Consider the following 26285-nt stretch of genomic DNA (forward strand, 5'->3'; position numbering starts at 1 on the left):
TCTTTCCAAGCTTCTCCTTCAGTTGTCTCTCTCCTGCTCCCAGCCAGGAAGAAATAACCCTGGGATTAATGTTAAAAGGATGGTAACACACCAAACAACTACAAGGAAGCATCCTAGTGAACAATCTATTGTGCAAAGCACACGCATGTTTCTTTTTCTCATTTGTTACATATAATCTTATTCTTTTCCATGATGTTGTTCTTTCGTTGTTGAGATAACAAACTTCCCTATTATTTCTTGAAAAGCACCGTGAACTGATAAGAAGTATCTCCATTGGAAGCTGCCTGGGAACTGTTCTGCAATTTTCTTTCCCACCCTCACCCCCACCAGCAGATGTGCACTGGGTTGGGTACAAGTGACCAAGCCTCTGTGATGGTAATTATCAGATTCTGGAACAGCTGTCCAAGAGAAAAAGGCTGCTTTTTTAATTGCTCATTTTAGGGTGAGTTTCAAGAGAGGTCACTGGCATTTCTTTAGTTCTTCTCATAGTGTGTTTTTAAATATACCCATTTTTGAACTATCAAGGTCATGGATCCTCCACAAAAGCCAATTTAGAATGAGGAGGAGGTGGTAAGCAGGAACTTTATATACACTGTCAAATATTTGCTTTGTGGGGGAGGTGTGCATCTTCCTTCCAAAAGTAACTCTCTTGCTCTTTCCCTCACACACACATATACACCATAAGCAAACAGAACATATTCTTAACAATCATAGAATGCAACAAGGTTTCGTGAGAAGTTTCTTTTCCCTTGCTAATCCACAAGGAATGGAACTGGAACTTTGCAGTGAAGAAGAATGTGAGACCCCACTGATACAGAAAAGTGTAAGAGGAAGGAACCAAGGTACAAATTTCATAGGAATGGAGTCTTGCACGAAGTCTACAAACTTGGCTCCAAAGAATGTTGCTTTAATGTATCAATCATTTATTGAGTTAATGTGAATTCAGATAGCATTTATCTACCTATCAGCATTCCCCAATTCAGCACCCTCCAGACAATTGACTGACCATCCTAAAAACTTTATTTTAACTTATGCTTTGATATTCTCATTTTACCTATGCGTGCACATGTGTGTGTATAAATTGTAATTACAAGCAACTCTGAATTTAGAGTTTTTCTTTACTTCTTTGGGCAAGGCATTTATTCATCTTTTTTACCTTCCCATCATATTAATAGATGATTAAGTTTGGCCTTTGTTAAAAAAAAATCACTCATTTGGGGGAGGATCATTCCACTTAATATGCAATGGTCTAGTTAACCCCGTTTTAATCAGTTGTAAAGCAATTACATGCCTGAAGCTTATATGAAACTGATTAGATGAAGGAGCAGAGATCTGATGCTCTGCTGATCAAAGGTATGGAGATACTTGGACATAAGCGGATCAGTATGGATCCTCCTGGAATGTAGAATTTCCTGTGGCCAAAACATTTATAAATGGAGTCTTCTCTCTTACACACTGGAGAGTTCTTGCTTTGTGAGAAATCTTCAGGTTGTTTGGTTAAAAGCTTACAATCAAACAAAACGTGTGTTTTCATACAGCTAAGTACTGGGTTGTACATCTCAGAACAAAGAATGCAGATTATGCCTGGAAGAAAGGAGACTCCCTTCTTGGGAAGCAGCCAATGAAAAAAGGAGGTTGAGGTGTCTGGGGGTAATTAGCACTTTATGGAATATCAGCATACTACTGCAGCAAAATTATCTATTTCAGTATGATAATACATGAAAAAAAGCAATCTTAGCCAAATTGCCCCTTCAGGATTCCTAGCAATAGAGTTGAAGACCTCAGACACTATGCTTTTGAAATACACACTGAAGATTTTTTTAGTATATGTGTATAAAATATAAATATATCAAGTGGATGTTTTGAAAATAGTTATATGCTAATCATAGAGCAACAGTGGCTTCAATTTAGGACTCATTGTAAAAACTGATATAATTCCCAATTACTTGACGTGATTTCAACCAACTCCTTCCTCTTTACAGCTGATAATAAGGGTGAGGGAAGATGCTCTAAATTATATTGTGGAAAGATGTAAAACAGTTTTGAGAAGGCACAGTGTGCCCAACATTGCTTTAGAAACTAAATGGTTGAATCAGAATTTCCCTAAATCAGATATATCCACACTTAAAACAGAACAAGTGTTTTATATTTGTCTTTGTCAGTTAAGGTTATATTTGCAGTGACCAGTTTAGCAGTATTTGGGAAATTAAATCATAGTCCTTATCACGTATAATCATGTATAGGGATATCTTTTGTTTTTAGGATTCCAGTCTGAGAGAAACTCTCTTAGGTTGACGCAGATACCTGAATAAAAGCTTCAGCTAAGCAAGACACAGGATCCTGTAGCCATGTAGTATTTTGCAAAACTTACATTCTTAAATCTTTTCCATTGAGAGTGACTGAGAATTAAAAGCAGTTAATATTAGCCTGATTTGCTATGAGGTTCTTCTCATGAAATATTGATTGTGTGCATATCTACTATAATATTCCTTGCCTGTTTATCAGTAACCAGGTAGATCACAGTATGATTTAAGCAGGCTTGCATAAAAGTTTTGCCATATAAGGAAGTGTTTATGTTTAGAGATCTAGAGATAATTTATCCCACCCACTAACAGCAATTTGGCCTAAATGTGACTCTGAAATTCAGAGCTAGCATGTCAGTACACCACCTTTGAATTAATTGGAAGAAGGCCAGCCAAAATTACCTTCTAAATACCAAGAGTATTGCATAATGTAAATATATACTGTATGCTAATTGTGCATACAATTTTAACTATCTGTTATATTGCAGTTATGTGTACTTCAACATGGTATAAACTGTTATATTTTAGTTGCTGATAATATATAGCTGCATCAATGATTTTTTTCTTCTTACCCAGTGGATTTAGGAAGGCTTTAACCTGATCAGCTTGCTATTAAGTACCATACTGCAGACTTCCCACTGATAACAGCAAGAGACCAGTGATCCATTTCCCATAGGTCAGCATATCATGGGAGAGAACATAGGGCTCCCTTGGTTTTGGAGACCACACTTTATGTAGCTAAGACTTGCACACAGCAAGTCTTAGCTACATAAGACTTTACAGCCATGCTCTAATTCTTTGCCATTTGCCATTGTGTATGTCTAGATTGGCCTTTCATATCTGCAATGTCTTACAAAGAATGCTTTTTTTGTATGTAAATTGCAGACATGGGAATTTTGGACTTAAATCAAGCACAACCATTTACAAGAGCAGCTTAAAAAAGGGTTGCATTGTCCTATGTAAGATATAGGGTTGAATTTATGATCTGCCACCCACAAATAAAGAGGCTCCTTCCATCCATGCACTGTTCCGATCCAATTAGCATCTCACTGGCAGAACAAAGGTTGATATAACTTTCAGATGCCTACATTGCTGTTCTATATTTTTCCCCCATTACTCTGGAGAATTGTTGGACCTGAAGAACAGCATTGGAGATGACAGAGTTGCAGGGAAAGCCAAGTAATCAAATGCCACCTTTCTACCTCCTGGAATATCTCCAACTGAACTCCATTGGTGGAAGGAACACTCCCATTAGTGGATGGAAACCTGGAATAAATCTGGTGGTTGGGTTCAACTGGGCTACTAGGCTAAAATGTGGTTTTCTAGTATGTGGCCCAGTGTATTGTAGACACCCAGCCACTGTGATATGTTGGTGCTTCATTGTTGTGCAAACTCAGCAGCTGATTTAATTTCATAATCATGGATTTAACCATGGATTATAAATTGTGAAAACATAGCCATGGAAATAATCAAATAAATCATAGTCACCACTTTCTTAGCACTACTTTTGCAGATACTTTTGTCTGGAAAAGTGAGCTTTCTTTTTGTATTTAAGATGGCTGTTTTTGTGCTGAATGTTTTAAAAAGCATTACATTCAAATAATTGCATGCATTTATTATCCATTCAGATGCAAGTACATGATTACAAATTACATGAAACAACTATTTCATATTTAATTGTATAATCTGAATTTCCTTAAGCTTAATAAAATAGCTTCAGTCTCAGACAAATCTGCCCACAATTTGTCCAAGTTAAATGAAGAATCAGATATCTGCCTATACAGTAAATATCTGAATACATTCATAGCCATTTCCATCTGTCGTCTTGATGCCTGTTTTTGATGTGGCTGTGAATAAAGGATCATAGTGTGACGGGATGGTGCATTACCATAAATCAGGTTTGTGAAAGACCTTTCTGTTCACATGGCCTGCAGTTGGTAATTACCATGGTAATCTACTCTGAAATATCAACTCTTAGATACATCAAAGAGACACTGCAATAGGCTATTCAACTTACTCACCACCTAAAGGTTAATTTGTGTACAACACAGTTTTCATAGTCAAAGTAATATTTACTAAGGTAATAGAAATCAGTTTCACATTAACTGGAAATGGTGGGGAATAAACTCAGTCATACATACATACATTACTGTACATACATATGAAATATATTTTTCATGCTCAGCTAAAAAGATAATGAACAATGTTTTTAATTTTGCTGCTAGACAACTTGGCTTGTCAGAGAAAACTATTATTAGATTCTTGCTATTTTTTTTCAAGCATACTTTTAAAAACATAGTTAAAATCCAATATATAATTAGTTGCTAAAATACAGGAATTCTTTCATTACCAACATTTCAGATCAAGGACGCAATTGTCAAATAGACATATTTTAGTACTTTGATCAAGTAATAGTGGTGATTTATTCAGAAACAGACTTTTTGAATGCTGAAGTCCATACATGCTGATTGGCAGTCACTATAAATAACTATTTATCTAATTAGTCAGCCATTCAGGATCTCTTTTGTTGTCTTTTAAGTTAATAACACTTCAAGAGACTGTCTGGACAAACAATGAGAAAAACAATGATTCTGTGTATTCAAATGCTTTGAAAATTGTCTTGAAAAGAAAAATTTAGCAATATGACAAAATAGTATAGTTGTATCAGTATGGCACATGATACTCACTAAATAAAATGAACACAAAACAGCTTAATTTCTCTGCTCCTAAACTGCTTCAAGCAAAAGTCATACAAATGAGAAATGGAAAGGGCATAAAAATAAATACAAATTTATTTAGTTCAGTAATTCAGTAACCTTTTCTCATCTCACACAGCTGACTAGCATTCTCCCCCATCCCAGTTGGTTAGGTTTCATTACATGTTGTCATTTTGGTGCAAGATCTCATAAGATTTTGGCATTCTCATGAGATCACTAATGGCAGTTTTAGCCCTTTTGGGGAAGGGAGGTCTAGGAGAGGTTCAGTGCAAATTAGGTGCATTAACCTGGCAAAGTCTTAATGCACCCATTTTAACAAAGCAACAAAAATCATGCCATAAAAAAATAAGCATTTTTTCTGCATTCCAGGAAGCAATTGTGGGCTACATGTAGTCTACTCCTGACTTGTATGAATGACCTCATATGAAGTGAGGTACAAGGTTATTGCACTGGGTTTTCTAGGCAGTGTGTTTATACAGATCAAAATTATAAGACACGAGGGACCTTATTACTCCAGGGCATATACTGCAGCACTACACTTATTACATGAATAATGTAGCAAATAAGAATTTTAGTGCCCCATTCAGAGATAATACTTCTATCTCTTCAGTTGTTGCATTACTATACTAAGACCTTAAGGCTGCAATTTCTCACACTTTTTTTTCTGGTCCAGTATTAAGACTCACTGAATACAAAGGTCTTAGTAGACAACCTAAGGCTATCCTAAAAGTGTCTTGAAATCTTTGCAAAAGTGTGGAATTAGACCCCATTTTTAAAATCTCAGTATTGTCAAGAGCAAAATTCAAGCTTATCATCTGAAGCTCCTAACTTCTCTCATACTTTGAAAAATATCAGGGTGAAAGGTGAGAAGCAACTGCTCCAGGAATGCTAAAAGAAGTGGTGAAAACTGGATAGTGATACAAAGTACAAAAATACAGGGAAGCTGGAATACCATGGGGACAAAATTTCCAGCTTGGTTGCCCGTAAAAAAAAAAAAAGCCTTTTGTAGAGCCCTAAAAACCTGGCTCTTCTCCTGCTGACTAGACTGGGATGGTAGATGAGCCTGTTTTGTGATGTTGATATTATTATTAAACTTCAATATTGTGTGGATTCAGGCCCACAACTAGTGTCTGTGTCACCCAGGGCAAACATGGATTCTGCACCCATTTTGGCACCCCTCCAAGCGTTCATTTTGGTGCCCCCCCCCCCCCAGCGCAGCACCCAGGGAACATGCCCCGCTTGCCTCCCCCAGTGGCCCTGTGTGGATTATATTTTGTTTCTTTTGCATATTTTTCTACATTTCCTTTTCTAATCTTTATGGTTATGCATTAAATAAATTGTGAAAGGGATGGCTTCACATATCTCATAAACTAACTAACTAAACATATGGCCTCAGGAATATACTTTTATTCCTGTGTATCTTTCTGGTTTCCAAAAATCTTTGAGACTTTAAATAGATGTTGTTGCTCTGACAAATGCAGAATGCAATTTGTTTGCACAGAGTCTAACAGGGCTCCTTCCCAAGTCAGTGTGCACATGATTGCAGAGTTAGAGAACTTACAAACTAGCAATTCCCAGGCCAATGTAAGTTATAGATAAAAATATCTGCTTTTTATATATAAGTACTTGCAGTTCCAGTGCAAAATGTAGAATTAGCAAAATCTAAAGTTTTTGGAATCCTAATCTTTCTCTCCAGAGCTCTACTCCCCCTCTTGCTTTATTCAAACCATGTCATTGCCTTCACAAAGCAGAGAACTACTATATAAGCCAAGGGCAATGGGCAGCCGGGCAGCTGGGCATACTTGATTCCTCCCAAGGATGCCTGTGGGACTCCAACATTAAAGAAAGAATCATTTATTTTGATCAGAGTGATCAGAGTCTTTTGAATTTGGCAAGTATCATGAGATTTTGGTGTTCCCATTGGAAATGTTGATGAGAATGAGTGGATTTGACAGTCTCCAGAGATTCTGCTTGTTAAACCACCTGTTCTAAGAAGGAAATTAATTGACTGTCCTGGCAAAGAGTACTGCCAACCTTAACCTTCCCCCATCTATAGTGCACAGCATTTTCCAGGAGTTCTGGCTAGGAATTCCTGTCTGATATAATTGAAGGGAAGGCTGGCTCCACCAATGCATCGGTGCCCTTCTCAGGTGCCATAGGGCATACTTTGCCTGAACCAGAACACAACCTAAACCTAACCCATCCAGGAACATCCGTGATAACTTCCGAGTAAAGAGCTCTGTTGCAGTGGCAGCAACAACGCGTCTCGGAGCACTGTAAGATCACATTTTTACTGCCTTTGCTGGACTGGACCACAGTTCATCTTTCCTATCTCACCTCTGGTACCAAAGGCAGCAGTGCGCAAGCGACAGAAACGCCGTGCCACTGCCCTTGAAAAACCATGCCCTGGAGGCAAAGATTGCTGGAAACGGAACTCTCTTCCCTGCGGGCTGGATCTTGGTCCCGGAGCGAACGGTCTGCCTTCCTGCTAGCGAGGGCGTCTGGTGGCGATCGGAGAAGGATCGGCCCCCTGTCTTCTTTCGGGGACCGGCTCACTCAGCGAATGGAGGCTTCCCCGCCGCTTCGGGCTGCAGAGGAACTAAGTCCTTGGTTCCTGGGTGGGCCGGGGAGGGGGAGGCAGTTCCTGGGCGGTGCGAGAGGCTGCCAGCCCCCACCCCCTCTCCTCCCCTTTAGTACCTGCAGGAGGCAGTGGCCGAGTCCCAGAGAGCCCCGCTCCGGAGCAGCACAGACGCCAGGGTCCTGCACCTTGTCGTCGACGCTACCGGCGCAGCGGCCCTACTCCGTCCCCGGGTCCCAAAGCCCGTCGAAACTCGGGCTCGCCGTCCAGCGCGAGCGAGAGAGGCACCACTGGCGGCGGCATGGCCGAACCGCCGAGGCACCTTTGCCGCTGCCGGGCGCCTCTCGGTGTGGCGCTGCTCCTGCTCTGCAGCCTGGCTGTGCCTGGGACCACCCAGCGACAACCGGACTCGGCCGGGCCGTCGCTTCTCCTTCAGCCGGGAGAACCGGACGCCAGCGCTCTCGACGGGGCCGCCCCGGGGATCTTGGTGGCCAACCGCGGGCTGCGCGTGCCTTTCGGCCGCTCCGTCTCACTGGACCCAGCTCGCGACCTAGTGATCCGCATGCAGCCGGGCGACAAGTGCGTCCTGACCGTGCTGGAGAGCGGGCCGCCGCCGGCGCCTCACCGCCCTGGGGCGCTATCCCCTAAACGCTTCCCCTGCAACTTCGGCCCCGGCGAGGTGACCTACACGCACTTCGGGTCTCGCAGCCCCGGCCGCGACCGCCTGAGCCTCCAGCTCCGCTACGACTCGCCCACCCGCACGCTCGTCCTTCCTTTCGCGCTGGAGGTCGAGGTGCTCTCGCAGCAGCTGCGCCTCCTCAGCCGCAACCTGCCGCTCGCCGTGGAGAAGCTGCGTGGCCTCAGCCAGCCCCTGGACGCCAAAGTCCTGGCTTTCGCCGAGGCGGGGGAGCTCGGGAATCGCCACTGCCGCCTCACCGCCCTCCCTCACCCTCCCAGCAGCGGCAGCCACCTGCCCTCCTACGGGCGCCTGGTAGACTCCAGCGGGCGTCCCCTGCCGCCGGGCTACAGCAACGAGTGCGGCCACTTCCTGAGCGAGGGCGTCCGGTATCAGCACACAGCTTCCACGCCGTCTCCCAACCGCGACTACATCCCCATGCGGGTTGAAGTGCTGGAGGACAGCGCTTCTCCCGAGGGCCTGGGGCAGCAGGAATACTTTCAGGTAGTGGTTCGGGTCCGGGAGGGGATTGAGAACACCCCACCCAAGCCTAGCTTCGTGGCTTTGCTCATGATGGAGGTGGACCAGTTTGTGCTTACCGCCATCACCCCTGACATGTTGGCCGCGGAGGACTTGGAGACCCCATCAGACCTACTGCTATTTAATCTCACCTCCCCCTGGCCCAGTGTAGGAGGGCAGGACAGGACAATGGGTTACTTGATAAGTACTGATGATCCCAGCCGGCCACTCACTTCCTTCACTCAGCAAGAGTTGAGGGAGCTGAAGATTGCCTACCAGCCCCCCACACTGGACTCAGACCATGAGCGACTCTTCCAGCTTGAGATGGAGGTGCTGGACCCTGAGGGTGCCTCTTCAGACCCCTTTGCCTTCATGGTGGTGGTGAAACCTATGAACACTTTGGCTCCAATGGCTGTCTTTAATCGCATTGCTGGCCCTCAAATGATGCTTTTTGAAGGTCAGTCGAGGCCACTTTCAGACAATCTTGTAATTAGTGATGAGGACAACTTAGATGAAGTGAAGGTTTGGGTTACAAGAGGTCTAAAACATGGTGAACTCAGAGTTTTGGGTGCATCTCCTGGTCGGCACTTTTTTACTGCAGCAGAGTTGGAAGCTGGACAGGTGATCTACCAGCACGATGGCAGTGAGCACAGTTTCAGTGATAACATTATCTTCCGTATGGGGGATGGGCAACACCAGGTGGAGTTTTTTTATCCAATCACAATTGCCCCTGAGGATGATCAACCACCACTCCTCAATGCCAACACTGGCTTGGTCCTAAGTGAGCACCAGGTGGTCCAGATCTCACCCTTTGTCCTCAGTGCTACTGATATAGATTCTGATGACTCAACTATTCGGTTTGTTCTTAAGGAAGTTGAAAGGTCTTCAGATATACCTGTCCAAAAACATCTTGGTGAGCTTCTGTTGCGTCAGGCAGAGGTCCCATCATCTTATGAAAAAGAGGAAGATGTGGAGGAAGATCATAGTGATCCATCCTCCTGGCACTTTATAGACAGTGAGGGAATATATGAGAAGGTAGTGACTGAATGGCTGCAAGAGGATATCTTGGATGGAAAGTTGTTCTATAGGCATATTGGACCTCATAGCACCAATGTAGTGATGGACCAGTTTGTATTCTATCTCCAGGATGATAATGACCCTCCAAATCAATCTGGAGAACAGCTGTTTATCATCAAGATACAGCCAGTAGATAACCTATCTCCAGAACTGTACCCAGGGACCACCTTGCAGATGACTGTCCTGGAATATCAAGTAACACATTTCAGGAAGCATTATCTGTGTTACACTGATTTGGATACAGATGACAGGGAGCTGAAATATACAGTGCTTACACCACCAACTGACATAGATGAAAATCACCCTGTTATGGCAGGTGAAATTGTGTTGACTGACAGCCCTCTGGTGCCCATTACCCATTTCACTCAAGCACAGATAAATCATCATAAAGTGGCCTATAGACCACCAGATCAAGAGCTTGGCATTACTCCAAGAGTAGTACAATTCACTTACAGTGTAGAAGATACAGCCAGTAATTCTGTCCTAGGCACTTTCACTTTCTTCCTGCAGCCAGTGAATAATCAGCCGCCACAAATAACCAATGCTGGTTTCACAGTGTTTGAGGGGGGTACTTTCTTTCTCACAACCAATCAGCTAGATGCTACTGATAAAGATACAGACACTGACCGGATTGTCTTCACTTTAACTGAAGCACCTCAGCATGGCCATTTGCGCTACCTAGAGGAGGGATTGATAGTACAGGGTGAATCTTTTCTGTTAGATGACATTGCTAATGGTCGCATATCCTATCAGCATAGTGGTGATGAGTACAGAAGTGATTTTTTCCAATTGGAAGTAAGTGATGGAGTCCATCAAGTACCAATCACAGTTAAAATTGCTGTTCAACCAGTTGATGATGAACATCCCAGCATCACTGTTCCTGGTAGTAATGGACTTTTGGGGGCCTTTATTGATGTTCTGGAAAATAGTGCCACTGAAATAACTACTTCTCTTATCCAGGGCACAGATGAGGATACTGATGAATGGGCGTTAACTTTTATTGTAGAGGATCCCCCAAAACTAGGTAGTATTTTACTGGATGGGGTGCCTGCTAAAAGATTCACTCAAGAGGACCTCATAAGTGGAACAGTTGTTTATGCTCACAATAGTGGAGAGATTGGATTGAAGAAACAGACTGATTCTTTCAATCTTACTATCTCAGATCTGTCCAGTGAGTGGGTGGTGAGAGGAAGCACAGTGGAAGGAGTACGTGTGACTGTAACTCTTTTGCCAGTGGACAACATTGCTCCTGAGGTTATGTTGGGAGAAGAACCATTTACTGTTCGTGAAGGAGGGAAAAATGTGCTAAGGTTAGAGCTGCTGGATGTGGAGGATGTTGATACTCCCAGAGATGATATTCTTTGTACCATTCTAATACAGACCTCTGCTGGATACCTTGAGAATATCTCTCCAGCACCAGGATCTGAAAAATCCAGAGCTGGGACTGCCATCAGTGCATTTTCCATCAAAGATATCCGTCTTGGTCATATCAACTATGTTCAGAGCATCCATAAGGGAGTGGAACCTTTGGAAGACAGATTCACTTTCCACTGCTCTGATGGTATCAACTTTTCACCACTCCAGTTCTTTCCAATTATCATTATCCCAACCAATGATGAGAAGCCTGAATTGTTTGCACGTGAATTTGTGGTATTGGAAGGAATGAGCTTGGTCATTGACACACCCATTCTCAATGGTGCTGATGCAGATATTCCCCCAGATGAATTGCGCTTCTTCATAACTGTTCCCCCGAAGCATGGGCAGATTGTTAACCAGCTGGCTACAGGTACTGTGTCTGTTACTAATTTCACTCTGGAAGAAATTCAGGAAGCATCTAGCATTGTGTATGAACATGATGACTCAGAAACTAAAGAGGACTCTTTCAAAATCCAGCTCACTGATGGCTTGCACACAGTGGAAGAAGAAGTGTTAATAATGGTCATCTTGGTTGATGATGAAACACCCCGGATGTCCATCAATGATGGATTAGAAGTGGATATTGGTGAGTCAAAAGTTATCACCAATCAAGACCTCAGAGCCACTGACATAGACTCACAAGACAGGATGCTTACTTACATTATTCGTTTACCACCCAGGCATGGCTTACTACAGCGTATAAGTAAAGAGGAGGAGGTGATAGACAACATTACACTTGGCATGAATTTCACACAGGATGACATAGATCATGATTATATATGTTATACCCATATAGGCCAACAAGGACTCCGTGACTTAATTAAGTTTGATGTCACTGATGGCATCAATCCTTTGATAGACAGATACTTCTACATTACTATCAAAGGCATTGATATGGTGTTTCCTGAGGTGATCAATAAAGGGGTCACTCTGAAAGAAGGTGGGAAAGTGACTCTCACTACTGATCTCCTCAGCACAAGTGATATCAACAGTCCTGATGAGCTACTCAGGTTCAGCATCACCCGGGCACCAAGCAGAGGTCATTTAGAGAATTCTGACAACCCTGGAGTTCTTGTCACTACTTTCACTCAGCTTCAACTAGCTGGAAACAAGATTTATTACATACACACTGCAGATGATGAGGTAAAGATGGATAGCTTTGAGTTTGAAGTGACTGATGGCTATAATCCAGTCTTCCGTACTTTCAGAGTCTCTATTACTGACGTGGACAATAAGAAGCCAGTTCTGACAATACACGACCTCACAGTTCAGGAAGGGGAAACCAAACTGATCACACCATTTGAGCTAAATGTGGATGATCGGGACACACCTGACCATCTACTCCGCTTCATAATTACCCAAGTCCCTGTACACGGTCAGATTATTTATAACAACAGCTATTCCATCACCAGCTTCACTAAACAAGACTTAAATGAAAACATGATCAACTATAAACATGATGGCACTGAAACGAATCACGATAGCTTCTCTTTCACTGTAACGGATGGGACACATCCAGATTTCTATGTTTTTCCTGATACCATCCTTGAAACCCATCACCCACAGACGATGAAAATTCAGATCAATGCTTTGGACAATGGAGTACCACAGATAGTTGTGAACAAGGGCGCCTCCACACTGAGAAATACTGCAACAGGGCACCTGGGCTTCCTAATAACCAGCAAGTCTCTGAAGGCAGAAGACCGAGATAGTCCTCACAAATTATTGAAATACAAGATCACAGATGGGCCAAAACATGGATTTCTCATTAATGTTGCTCTAGGAAATGCAAGTGTCAAAGCCTTTACCCAAGGTTAGTACTAACTGGTCACCAGTTTATTTAAATGTTTCTTTAGAAAGTTAATGCTTCTAAAACAAGTCTGGTTGGATATTGTTTTAAGATCTTATTTGCAGAACCATCTCTACAAGCAATTTACTCTTTGATAGGGTCATTACACCCATCCAAGCCATGGTTTGTTTAACTTGGTTTGTTGCCAAGATCATAATTAACTGGATTTATAATCCTGCTAAGACAAAACCAATCCCATGCCCCATAAAGGCCTAGAACAATGTGTGAATCCAGCAGTATAGCCACACAGGGGTCAATTCATTGTAGAACAAGTGGCTTTGCATTATGGACACCAAACTCATAAATATATTTTAAAATCACAATTTATTTATGTGGTTCGTTGTACAGGCTTTCTCAGATGTTTGGCAGTGTAAAATATTTAAAAGTTACTTTTAAAAAATCTTAATACTCTAAAGGCTTGTTATATGTTGTTTTAGAAGCATTACTTTCTAAAGAAATGCTACAGAGTAAACATCTGTAACATGTACTGTATTATCCAGCAGAAGAGTAATTTTGCTGTGGTATCATCCCATTAATTATTAGGGTATTATTCAGTGATTATAACTCTATTTTGATATGGCCAAATGGCTAATCAATAACTATAACTCAGCACAAACTATCAGTTCTATATTTCATTCCATGTGGTCTGAGTGTATAGTAATTAATACTTGGATTTACACATGAAGCCATAATGTGGTTTGTTTGCTCTCTCTATGGCGATTTGTATTGCTTTGTGGCTTAGCATAATGTATGAACTAGGCCACTATGGCTTGCTCAAGAAATCATGACAGTGCTGTGTGTAAACCCAGCCATAGATTCTGAATGAAAGCATGTGACTCACAATTACTGAAACCAGTCTTTTCCAAGACTGATGCTTTGCAGATAAAGTTCCATAATCTCTTTCTGGAAATTGAAGCCTGAACACCTGGGGGCCTCAGACACATCTGAAGGGCATCAGGTTTTAGCACTCCAGCTGGCAAAGGGGGAAATGTTAGGCTTTTTCAAATGTTTATATGTAGGATATCTGCTGCCCTTCTCCAGTTGTTTGCAGCGTTGTTAGCTATAGTCATGCAGTGCCAGTGCAGGTATTTGTATGCATATATCTTTAATTGGATTCTGTGAAGGGCACATTAGCTTGGCAAACATATGGATGATAGTAAGAGTACCACTTTCCCATCTCATAATTGTTACAAATATTGCAGATCTGAAAGAAAACTGTGATCATTTGAAGAATAACAAGTCCTCGGGTGATGCACTGGAGAGGCTTTGCACGTGAGAGTAGACAGTAGAGAGCTGATTGGAAAAACAGCGTGACCTGGCCTAAAGCAGCCACACTGAAGAGGACGTATATTTCTTTTCACGCTCCAGCAATAGCTAGAAGCTTAAGGGGCTAGTTACTATAGGTAATATTCATATTTGACACCAATTGAGATTCACTATTCAAATAGAAATTTGAAGCCAGCTCGAAAGTGGATTTTTAAATTCTGATTCATACTGAAATATGGTTAGTACAAATCATGGGTAAGGTTGATGCATGTAGAAGTTTTAATCATGGTTAATGTTAATAGAGGGAAGGACAGCGCATTTTAATGGAGTCAGTTGATTAATTTCTATGGTTTGAGCAAAACTAAATAGATTAGGAACAGAGATTTCATTTGTGCCAACCCAAATTGGATTTAGAGCTGTTTTCTGTCAGTGTCTTTGATCAGGCAATAATTCTGGCTTGTCTTGCACTGTTGGTATAGGGGTGACTAATATTTTGAAATGCTATGAGCAGCTGAAAGATGCAGTTGCTACATATTTTTGGTTTTTCTCCTGTATTCAGGGCCCAAATCTGGGCTGCAGAAATCCAAATGGCCACTAGATGGCAGCAATGAGTTAGATTTTCTGTATCTCTTTCCTGACGTCCGGTCATCATCTGGATTTTGCAGCTCAGATCTGGTAGCCCTAAGTTATGTCACATAAGTATTGTTGAAGTATTGTGCCTCATCAGAGAAGCTAAAATAATAATAGACACCCCTGCAAAAAGGTGCACCAAATCATAGCAGATTTCAAATTTCTTTTGTTTTAATCACCAAGCATTACTATTGCTCTTTAATGCAGTAAACATACACAAATATTTGTAAATTACAAACTTATTCTAAAAAAAAAATGGACTGAAATGTTTTTGATGTCAGGATTACAGTGATTCATGTAACTTTTCTCATCCCCATCAGCTGATATTGATGATATGAAGATCTGCTATGCCTTGAAAGAACATGAAAATGCTACAAGTGATATCTTCTATTTCTCAATTGAAGATAATGGTAAGTTTTTATACTTCTTACAGTGGTTCAGTAGTTTTAAAAGGTTGAACACATGAATACTGGCATCGAATACTGTGAATGTGTTGTAATTCAGGCTGCAGGAAATATATTGGTTGTACTGGAACTGCTTTTTTTTAGACACAACTAAGTCCTTTGGTGCTCAGTGGCACTGAAACTCATATATTGTATATATATTATGCTAGGGGAGTGGAAGGCAAAAGGAAGAGGGGCTGACCAAGGGCAAGTTGGATGGATGATATTCTGGAGGTGATGGACTCGTCCCTGGGGGAGCTGGGGGTGTTGACGACCGACAGCAAGCTCTGGCGTGGGCTGGTCCATGAAGTCACGAAGAGTGGGAAGAGACTGAACAGATAAACAACAACAATAAGATTACACAGTAATTGGAAATTACAATTCATTTTGGCTTGATATATATATACATCATTACTCCCTATTTACAGATTTGAGATGACTTCTCTAGAGTCAGTACTATCAGTGTGAAACCTGGTTTAGAGGCAAAGAAATGTCTGTAACTTCCCTCAGCCTGCATGAATTGATAGGAAAGATTTGAATATTTGGGATGCAACCATCTTCAATCAAATGTGATTATAATCTGCTACCTGTACAGATATAGGATCCTAAATGCTAGTTAATTATACTTTCTAGTTGGACTTTGAAACATTATTTTGGTCATTATTGGTGAACACACGTTTCTTGCACCTCCTTCTCATATCTAAGGTGGGGTGGGGGGCTTTCAATACTTTTCTTGCTAAGAGTCAGCTGGTGCTTTTGAGTGCTGTTCAGTAGCTGCAATCCCAAAATTAGTCCTAACAAAGAAAGGGAGAGCAGAACAAAACTAATTTTAGGACTATGCAGCTCTTAAGTTTTGATTCCAAAAAATGATTCAGAGTATACAGGGGTTCACATCTGTCTGCAAGTCTTTAAAGCAGACACTTCTTTTCTCAGCCAGCTACAAAGGGTAAACATGTGATCCTGGAAAAGCTGTATCTGCTTTAAAGACTTGCAGACAGGGGCCACAGTCACGCTACTCATCTCAAGTACTTCCAATCCAAAGTGCTGCACAGCCTTACTAAATGTTGTTAAACAATCAATATTGGCTACTTCCAATATACTTACTCATTTCCACTTCTGTCCTATTAAAATCATGATTTGGTAGGAATTTTTGGAAGGGGTCCAAAGCTGTATCTAAGCATGGGGTAGGTGGGAAAGGGAATGCAGATTCTGATCTACGGTTTCCAACTTTTTAAAACCCTTTTTTTCTAATTCTTTTACTAAATATATGATTGAGGAAAGGAAGCTATGGGACAACATATGAAATAAGCATGCGTAATCACTTGAGGAGACTAAAATCCTGGTATATCTAATTGTTTAGCATTTTAATCTGTGCTGAAGAACCATTGGCTATTCTCTACAGTATAAGAGTAGTCATCCCCCAACTTGGTCACCTTCCAGATTGTTCAGCAGTGACTAAACTGGCTGAGGAATTCTGGGAGTTGAAATCCATACTGCTGGAGGGCAGCCAGATCATGGAAGACTGCATGATAGTTATAAGAGTGTAACAGGGGAAGAGCTATATTGGAATAGCCCAAAAGTCTATCTTGTCCTGCATTCTGTTCCCACTGTAGCCTTTGATAGCCATGAGAGTAGGTGATAATTTGAGATGCATCACCTTCATCAGACAAATAAATCTGCAGTCCTAAACACATTTGCTAGGGATTAATTCTGATTGGAAACAGAATGATTTCCTTTCATGCAAACATGCATAAGATTGTGGTAAGGAATATATAATTTTTTTTAAAAAAATGCTTATATGAGCTATAACTGTTCTGGTGTACCAGTAAACTGTTTAATGATCATTTTAAAACAATGATCACAGGCTTTATTACTATTCCTAGATTTTAAAAGTCATATGCTTTGGTAATTTTGCTTTCAGACAAAAAATATTCTTATAAAACAATTTATAGAAATATCAATTGTACTTGGAGCTTATTTGGAGAATGTTTGCATTGCCCCCAATATTGTACAAAAACAGAACAAAATATGGCACCTCTCTATATTCTAAAATATATTCTATACATGTTAGCATTTTCTAAAAGATAGTATAAATAAAGAACTGAGTAGCCCTTTGAAATTAGTGCTAGATCTCTGTTAAGCAAAATGTATCCCTTTTACTAACTTGTTTCAAACTTATATATACTAAAGATATATAACATGAATATATATCTTTGTGCGTATGATTTAGTACCTGTTTCTATATCAAACATGGAAATTATATTCTCATTTATGCATACAGTATATGAAGCTAGTACAAGTAATACTATCCTTGGAATAGGCAGTGATTGGTTTCATAAGGTACAGTAATGTACCAGAGATGAGGGGATAATAGCTGAGGTTGTATGGAATGAAGACACATGAAATCATCAGAAGTTTCTTAATGGATATGAGATCAATGACGGAATGGAAAAGTGATATTAAAGCTGCTAATGGATGATAATCTGTAGAGCTTTGGTTTTAAGAGCTGGATGACTAAATGTAATATAATGTTCTGGTTTACTGGCAGAGCAGGAAGGGAATGCCCCAGTCACATTATTTCCCACTACCATAGATAATGCAACTCCCTGTTTGTATATTGCATAGGTGCATAATAGTTAATGTACAAACAAAAATCTTGTAGAATAGAAATTGAATAACCAAGAGGATACATTTAATTTTCAAAAAAATCTTGGGGGAGCTGTAATAATGAATTATGATAATGTCCTGTACAGTAATTCTTCTTCTAATGATGCAAAATATGGGATAAGTGAGGAAGAGATGTTTTATTTATTTAGTAAATTTATATAGCCGCCCATCTCATATACATGACTCTCGATTAGGAAGCTATAATGGTTTCAACAATTCCAAAAGGGCTACAGAAGTTACCAGACCTGGAAGGTGGAGCCATGCAATGACTTCATATCTATGCTGTCTCACACAAACACACTATATACACACTCACACACATATTCTCAGGATTGTTGGAGAGGAACTTTAAACTCAGGACATAGCAAAGAGGCATCCATTGGTTTGCAAAATGAATAAATAGGAAGAAATAGTTTATCTATTGTTTTCTTCTGCTTTCAGTTGGCAGTAAACTCTGATTGGAATTCAATGAAAGAGACATGTCTAAAAAACCTGCATGGAGTTTTATTTAAAGTTTCAAAGTGCCTGATATCTGTATGTGATTTACTACATCAGGGAGAACAGCCCTACCCTATACTTCTTCCCAGAGACCAAGGACAAAATGATACGGAGGAAATGCATTTGGAGATGGTAGGAGTACTATTTGAGCACATGTTCATTTGATGAAATAAGAGAAGGGCTCTCCCCAGAGGCTGAGCAGCTGGGTGTTCCTGTAGACAGGCATCTTCTCTGTTTGCTTAGACCTCTCCCTCAAGAGACCTATTTCAGACAACAAGGATGGTTGAGGGGAACAGGATTAAGACTGCAGCCATGGCACCGGAGCTAGATGTGCTGCTGTGGCTTCTACATCATTAGAGTGGGTAATGATATGAGCAAATGCCGAAATAAGGCTAAGCCAGCAGGGTATCCAGGTGGTCGCATATGCCTGGGTATATGCTACACGTCTGGCAAATGTGCTACATATTGGCAAATGTGCTTGTTCATTTAGTAAACGTAGATTTAATGAGAACTCTTGGAAACAGAAGGTGAACTTATATCATAAAGATATATAAAATCTACTTATACCAGATGGAAAGAAATAAGAGTTCTCCTTGGTTAATCAAATAATTTCTATGCCTTACCCAGCAGTTGGCACCTTAAAATCCTTGGTCATCTTACAGCTGGAAGGACCCACCTTTTAAAAATGAATCTAATACAGTAATCAATAGATAAAGCTGTGATGGTGTAAATGGTTTGTAGCATGCACTTCCACTAACCTCAATGAAAGCAGCATATTGAAGCTAAGCCAGGAGAAACAAAATGGGTGGAAAGAAAATATCGTTGAACCATTACTGTAACTGATGAAATGAAACACCAGATAGAGTTATTTCAGTAAAGTGAAAAACTGGAATTCTGACTTTTTTCTTTTTCTTTTTACTAACACTGTCTTTGCTCTGCAGGAAAAGATACAAATCTTCATTAGAAGATAGACAAATTATTTTATTCCATTTTATAAATGGTAGAATATTGATTTCATATATCAGTAGTACCTATTACACAAACAAGTAAGCTGTAGTTATCCTAGTGATGTGTAATGATCTATACTGACATTGATTTAGAAACCTGTATAAGTTGAAAAGTATGCAATGTATATACTTGTGGTTTTCTGGTTCATGGTGCTGTGCCATGAAGAGGCTAATATTTGGCAAGCTTCATCATGCCCTAGAATAAACTTAAAATGCTGCTGAATATATTTACAAATCAGAATAGGACATCATGCCTAACTCTTTATTGCTTTAGATTTATTGGCATTGGTGTTTTCAGTTTTTCCTTTATGCATTGATTCTTAAATTTATTGTCTGGGACATTCATATAAACTGGAATAATTGCATAAAAATCTTCCAATGAATAGGAAAATATTGTTTGAGTAATAATTAGCTTTGCATTCTTCTCATAGGCAAATTAGCAGGATTTTGAAAAAACTGATACAGCTTTCCTATTATTCAACAGACCGGGAACATAAACAACTGTAATCTTCTCCTTTTAAAAATGTATTCACTTAAACATTTTAATATATTTATATTTTGCTTACTTTAAGAAGCTGCAAAGCATGTTGAAATAAGTGTATTGTAAACAATGAAAACAATTTCCAAAATGGAAACCTTATAAGGAAAGAAGTTTTATAGGCTTATTTAATAGAACTATAAACAAAGATATAATAATCTCCTTTTATTATGTATCTTCAGCTGTGTTTAAGAAATATAATACTTTCCTGTAATTCACATAATGGATTTGCACAGAAAGATAGTTTACAGTAGTTACATTTATGTTTGATTTTTCAAAACAATTTCCATATTTATAAGACACTTGCCTTATTAGGCAGAAAATATGCCAATCCAGCCATACCTAAAAGTTGAAGACTTCCCAGCAGTTGTATTCACATGTTATTTTAAATCTGAATTGTTCATCTGCTAGCTATGTATGTATGGAGCAGCTGGTCTGTGGGAGTGAATGGCCTTGTGGCTTAAGCCATGGTTGCTCACCAAAAGTGAGCAAACACAATCTTTGTGTGCTGGGTGGTGGAAAATAAGAAAGCACTTAGTGGCACTAGACTTCTTGTCATTATGACACTGGATGAGATGTTCAAGGATAAATAACTTTTATCATTAACCCAATGTTTTCAAGGAGTTAGAAGATTCCTCTTGCCACTCAAGAAGATCATATAATGGAAAAAAGTGTCCTGGCTGGTCTCGTTCTACCACTGTAGACCCATCAAATTGACTCCAGGAACAAAAGCAGAGTTGATAATAGATATCTTTGTGACTGCACATCAGATATGTGCACTCGGGCTGATAAGGTTCCTAATAATCATCCAGAAAGAAGTGTGGATGGTAACAAATCAACGAAAAGTTGTTCAGTAAAAACCGAGCAACATTGTTCTTGTTTTGTTAAATGCTGGACAGCTGTTCTGCTAGCATATTCTTGTTTACAGTATCTTTGACTGCCACAGCTATTCTGCTGAAACAGAATTTTCTGCCCGTGTGGTAGGGCTAGCAAGAACATGGTAGGGCTAGCAAGAAATTATAACCTTCCAATCCTTCTCCCATTAAAAAAGGAGGTGTACTAAGCAACATACAAACCAACATATCCCTCAGTAAAATGCAATCATCTTGTTTTTTTAAAAGTAATTTAAATTTTCATTTATATTACATTAAATGTTTAAGTATCATTGTTTGTATATTGTTGATCATCAGTATTCAGGTTCAGAACTCATTTAAGAAATATCTTACTCTTGTGGAGAAATAGTGTTGTTATTTCAGAAGGAGACCACTTGGAATATTTTGCATACAAGCTTTGGCTAATGGCCAGGAGTTGACCCAGGTATTGAAAAGAGTATAAACATGTGTCACTTAGCATTACTCTCCCAGGTCATTCTCATTCCTATGAGAACTGTCCAGGAAATCTTGATTTAACTGCATAGTTGCAGGATGATTTCAGGAAGGAATGTCCTATAATTATCTCATACAAAATGGCTGGGGTGGGTTTTGTGTCATCAGAAATATCTACTGCAGTAAGAGAAGCACTAAGCCAATTATGTGTAACCTATGGATTGTTTGACACTGTCATATAAGAGAGTGGTTCTCCATTCATATGAAGGAGCTTAAGGACTTTATGGTTAGTAATTCTATTCAGGCCATCACAATTGTCTGTCATTATCCCCAAGGGAATGGCCAATTGAGCAGATGGTGTGGATGGTGTAGGTCTTTGCATGTAAGTATTGAGCTGGACCCAAATGAATTCTCTCATCTACCATTGAGATCACAAGATTCCGTCATACAAGATTCAGTGTGCAGATGGGTCATGACGGCATCATCATGTGGATCAGTTAAGGAGAGAGTTGGTATGAATGAATTGGTAACAACATACCAGAAGCATCACTTTCAAAGCACTCTGGAGTGGATTTGCCTGCTGCACTGCCTAAAAATCATCAGTGCCAGTTTGGGGTGATCCCAATCATTGCTCTTGGGCTTCAGCAGTTGCAAAAGAAAATTTCTCTGGACTTTTACATCTACCAGTCAAAGCTAAAGCCAATTCTGTGAAAAAGTTCTCTTCACCTGATAAATAATTGATGCACTTTAATGTATGCTAGGAGGTGCAGAAGCTATATGTTAGTAATACAGAATCTTTTAGCCCATAGCAGGTCATGCAGTTTTGAAAAGTTAAAGCTTCTGCAGCATAGTGAAGAAGAAGCTGTTCCAAATATGTGTGCATATGTGTATGTATGCATGACTTGGGTGCAGTGCCAGCTCAATGATATATGGTGCCCTGAGGCCACACTGACTGATGGCCACTAAAGATTTGCATTTTTAGAATGATTCAGAAGGAGAGGCAGCATTGGCACCCCTTCAGCTTTGTCACCCTAGGTCTATTTGGCCTTAGCCTAAAGCCAGCCTTGACTGGATGTGTGCATGTGGAACAGAAGCTCTTCTTTCTAGGTCATCATCACTTCACCACATTTTTAAAAACATGCTGTGCCCAGTGTACTATTAAGTTCAGCTAATAATTTTTATGTGAATATTTAGTCTGGTAAATGGAATTCTTTGTTTAATATATTCTTTTATATAGTTTCAGGTTATTTTGAGGGTCCCAGGATCCTCAGGATTTTGGGATTGTTTGTTTACTTGAGGATCTGTATGTTTTTTGCTATTATTAAAGATCATCATGTAGGTCTAATGTAAATATAGCAAATGGGCTTTTTACCATAGATTTACTTGAAATATACTCTTCATGTATCCTTCCTATGTACTGTACATCTCATTTTGTAACATAATGGGAATGTTCTTCATTTATGGAATTGTACAACTTTCCATATATCTACTCAGTAACATCCTAAAACTAGGGAGTGTTGATAACAATTAATACTTTAATTCTTACTAGCCATTTCCCCACTGGTGATGTATAGCATCTCCCAACATCATTTATTGTTCAGGCACTATAAAATATCATCCTCCTTCCTGTTATATTTGTGCAGTGTTTGGTAGATGACTTAACCATTTTGGTCTCACCATTTTGATTCATGAATTCTAAATCTCTGTGGAGTGTCTTTCTATAAATATGAAATATGAAAAGAAATTAGTACAACAGAATTTGCTTAATTTCAGTTTTCTGGGCATTAATCTTTAGGCTATACAGTATGACTGGACAGCATCCTTGCATTATATATACACATTTTTAAAAATTATGGAAATCTACCAAAATACCATGCAAAATCTAAGGGGTAATAATAATGAAATCTGAAACAATTTGAGGATACTCCTAAAATGTTGCTAATGCCTGGGAAAGACATTTTATAATGTCGCTTGTTGAGATGGTGGCCATAGAAAAATGAAAGAATAAATAAATAAAACCATCCATCAGGAAGGACAAAAATAGCATTTATCTTTGCTTCCAGTTTCAATATTTTGTCTGCTTCCTATTGATAATGGTTGTTTAGCTAGGTGTAAAAGTTGCAGCATATGCCCACATCTGTGTGAAACTATACCCGTGACAAGCCAGTAAAAGTTATATTTCTAGTTATTTCTGGAAATAGGTTAAACACATGACTGAAATGGTTCCCTCTAATTAACACACTGGAACTTGCTCAAGTGGCATTAGTCTTTCAAGCAGTGTTGTCAGATCAATTCTCTGATTTTGGTAGAAGTACTGTAAGGATTAGGAAGATGTCAGAGACTATTGTACTGATGGCCACCCAAGGGTCTCTTAGAATCAAGAGTTTTTATAGTTTTAAGGGAAAGTTTTCACATACTTGCTTTATGCATTACCTTTGTTATTATAGAATTCTTCCTGATAGAGAGTAGATTGGTTCATATACTAGATGTCTATTGCATTCATCAGTATCACAATTTCAGTCCTCTTTCCAAGTAGACATACTTTTTTTGAAAGGATTTAATTGAATTGTTTAGAAGCACAAAGGTGAAAAATAGCACGTTGCCCATTGTTTTTAATATTCAAAAGTGTTTTCCTTGAATTTAAAACAATTGTGTCCAGATATAATTTACAATAAACATTTTCTGACTTCCAGATAGATCTTTTAATAGTAATACCAAATAAGAGATGTCCAATATTCTGTCTTGGCTCTATAGTCTGCATTTCTGGTACTTTCTCCTGATGGGAAAAAGTTCTTTTCTGAAGGAACCAAACTCCCTTGGAAGAAGCATTTAATCTGGAGGTAGTAAAAACATATCTAGAAACCAATCTTGCAAGAATGTTCAGAATTATGGACATCCAAAGCTAGCAGCTGGGTTTATAGACCCAGAATATAGAATTAACAGGTTACTATGGCAAGATTACGAGATGACTGCCTGATTGGCTTTTGGTATGATCCAGTACAGGTGCCTTCTTATATTCTTATGGACATTGTAAAAGATTCATTTAGAGTTGGTGATGCTTCAGCTACCTGACATCATTGCAGAACTGCTGTATGCTAATAACAAAAATAATGTGTTTATTTGTTCTCGCTGGATAATGCTGGAGCTGTGATGGAAGCATATCACAGGTTACATGAATCCTTAAGACTAAAATGCAGATGAATTTTTTCCTGAGTGCACTGATAATTTGATAACAAAATTACCTACAATTTCAGTGGCTTCCTACCAAATATAAGCAATCACAAATAATGAATTAGCAATTATTTTTCCCATTGTCACTATCCATGCTTACAATTAATATCTGAGCTTCCAAATTTATTTGGTGAATTTATAAGCACTTACAGGGTTGTTTGAGATACTATCATATTTTCAAACATATATCATTATATAAATCAGACATTTTCAAATTATTGTACTCCTAGGAAGTCTAAAGATTGCTAATCAAGAATGTGGAAAAATGATCCAATTTGTATACATGCACAGTGATATATTAATGTAAGAGTATATAGACACATAATAAACACAGTAAGTGCCTTTAAAATAAAGCTTTAGGCCTTGGAAAAATATGACAAACACCATTATGTAGGTGCCAGCCTAGTGTATTCAACTGAAATGAATGTAGGGTATAAAAATAAATTCATTTTAAGAATACTTAGCTATTTATAAGTCTCTAAGAACTTGAATAGTTCCAGGAGTGTGACGACAATATAAATTCTTCAACAGGCCGGAGAATAATTTGCTACACAGTATAGTATTCCACTCAAAGAACAGGCAGTGAAAGAACAGACAAGTAACAACAAGGGGTGGGGGGGATTGACTGTTAAAGGAAATTGGTGTATGCTGGTGATAATGCTAAACCTTGATTCTCACTGTTGTTTTGGCAAGAGTTATTTGCAGCAGAACGACAGCTCCAGTCTCTTTTTCCTTCCTGTACTTCAGCAGATTGTCTGTATCTCCTTTGCGCATGGGCTTCTCTAAATAATACAGCATTTTTAAAGCTTGAATTAGTTCATGATTTTTTTTATTAGTACTAGTTCAGCAAATTACTAGAGCACATCTTTATCTCAGCCAAGGGCTCCACTTGGCCTTTGAGTGGTATGCAAGACCCCACTCCCAAAAAAGTAATGGGTAAGGCAAAGCCAAAAAGTAATTTTGATTACATTATACTTAAATCTAACTGCAATGAAACATAGGAAACTTTGCAATCTAGATAATCCAGACGCAGATACCAGCTGAGACTGCTGAATAAGCCCTCAGTACCCTCATTTGGTAACCCCTCCACCTGCACGTCTCCAATTCTACCTCTTGCCCAAATATGGAAACTTTTTGGCTTTTCATTATGCTTTTCCACAAGGTGGGACCCACTGTTGGCAGTCCAAATTTTATTTTACAAATAAAGGTCTTACAACATTGTCTAACATGAATAGTCAAACTCTAACATACTTTAATGATGTATGTCTACTTAACACATAGAAATCCTGCTTCTAAGAAATACTCTGCAGTTATCATGCCTTATAAATTATTGCTCTTTAAAGCTACACCAGACCTAAAAATATTCATACAGGGTTAAAGCATAATATATTATTTTGATATCTGCCATTATTTTTTCCCAAGCAATTATATACTCCAAGACTGACAAACCTAAGCCTTAAAACATAAGTGATGTAATTATTTCACAAACAGTACATTTTAAAATTGTCCTATTGTTAGTTTAAGAAAGGAAACTATCTTGTCTAC

The 26285-nt window shown here is 39.4% G+C and overlaps 1 protein-coding gene across 1 annotated transcript in view; it reads left to right on the forward strand.

Moving 5' to 3' along the window:
- The first annotated feature begins 7421 nt into the window (after positions 1-7421).
- FREM3 (FRAS1 related extracellular matrix 3) overlaps positions 7422-26285 on the forward strand; it is a 75704-nt gene continuing 56840 nt past the window's right edge. Inside the window, exons 1-3 of the mRNA XM_063310723.1 lie at positions 7422-7638; positions 7715-13099; positions 15352-15441. Of these exons, the coding sequence (XP_063166793.1) occupies positions 7422-7638; positions 7715-13099; positions 15352-15441 (5692 nt within the window). The remainder of the gene's footprint in view (positions 7639-7714; positions 13100-15351; positions 15442-26285) is intronic.

This window comes from Candoia aspera, chromosome 8 (genome assembly GCF_035149785.1).
Source record: "Candoia aspera isolate rCanAsp1 chromosome 8, rCanAsp1.hap2, whole genome shotgun sequence".
Lineage (NCBI taxonomy): Eukaryota > Metazoa > Chordata > Lepidosauria > Squamata > Boidae > Candoia > Candoia aspera.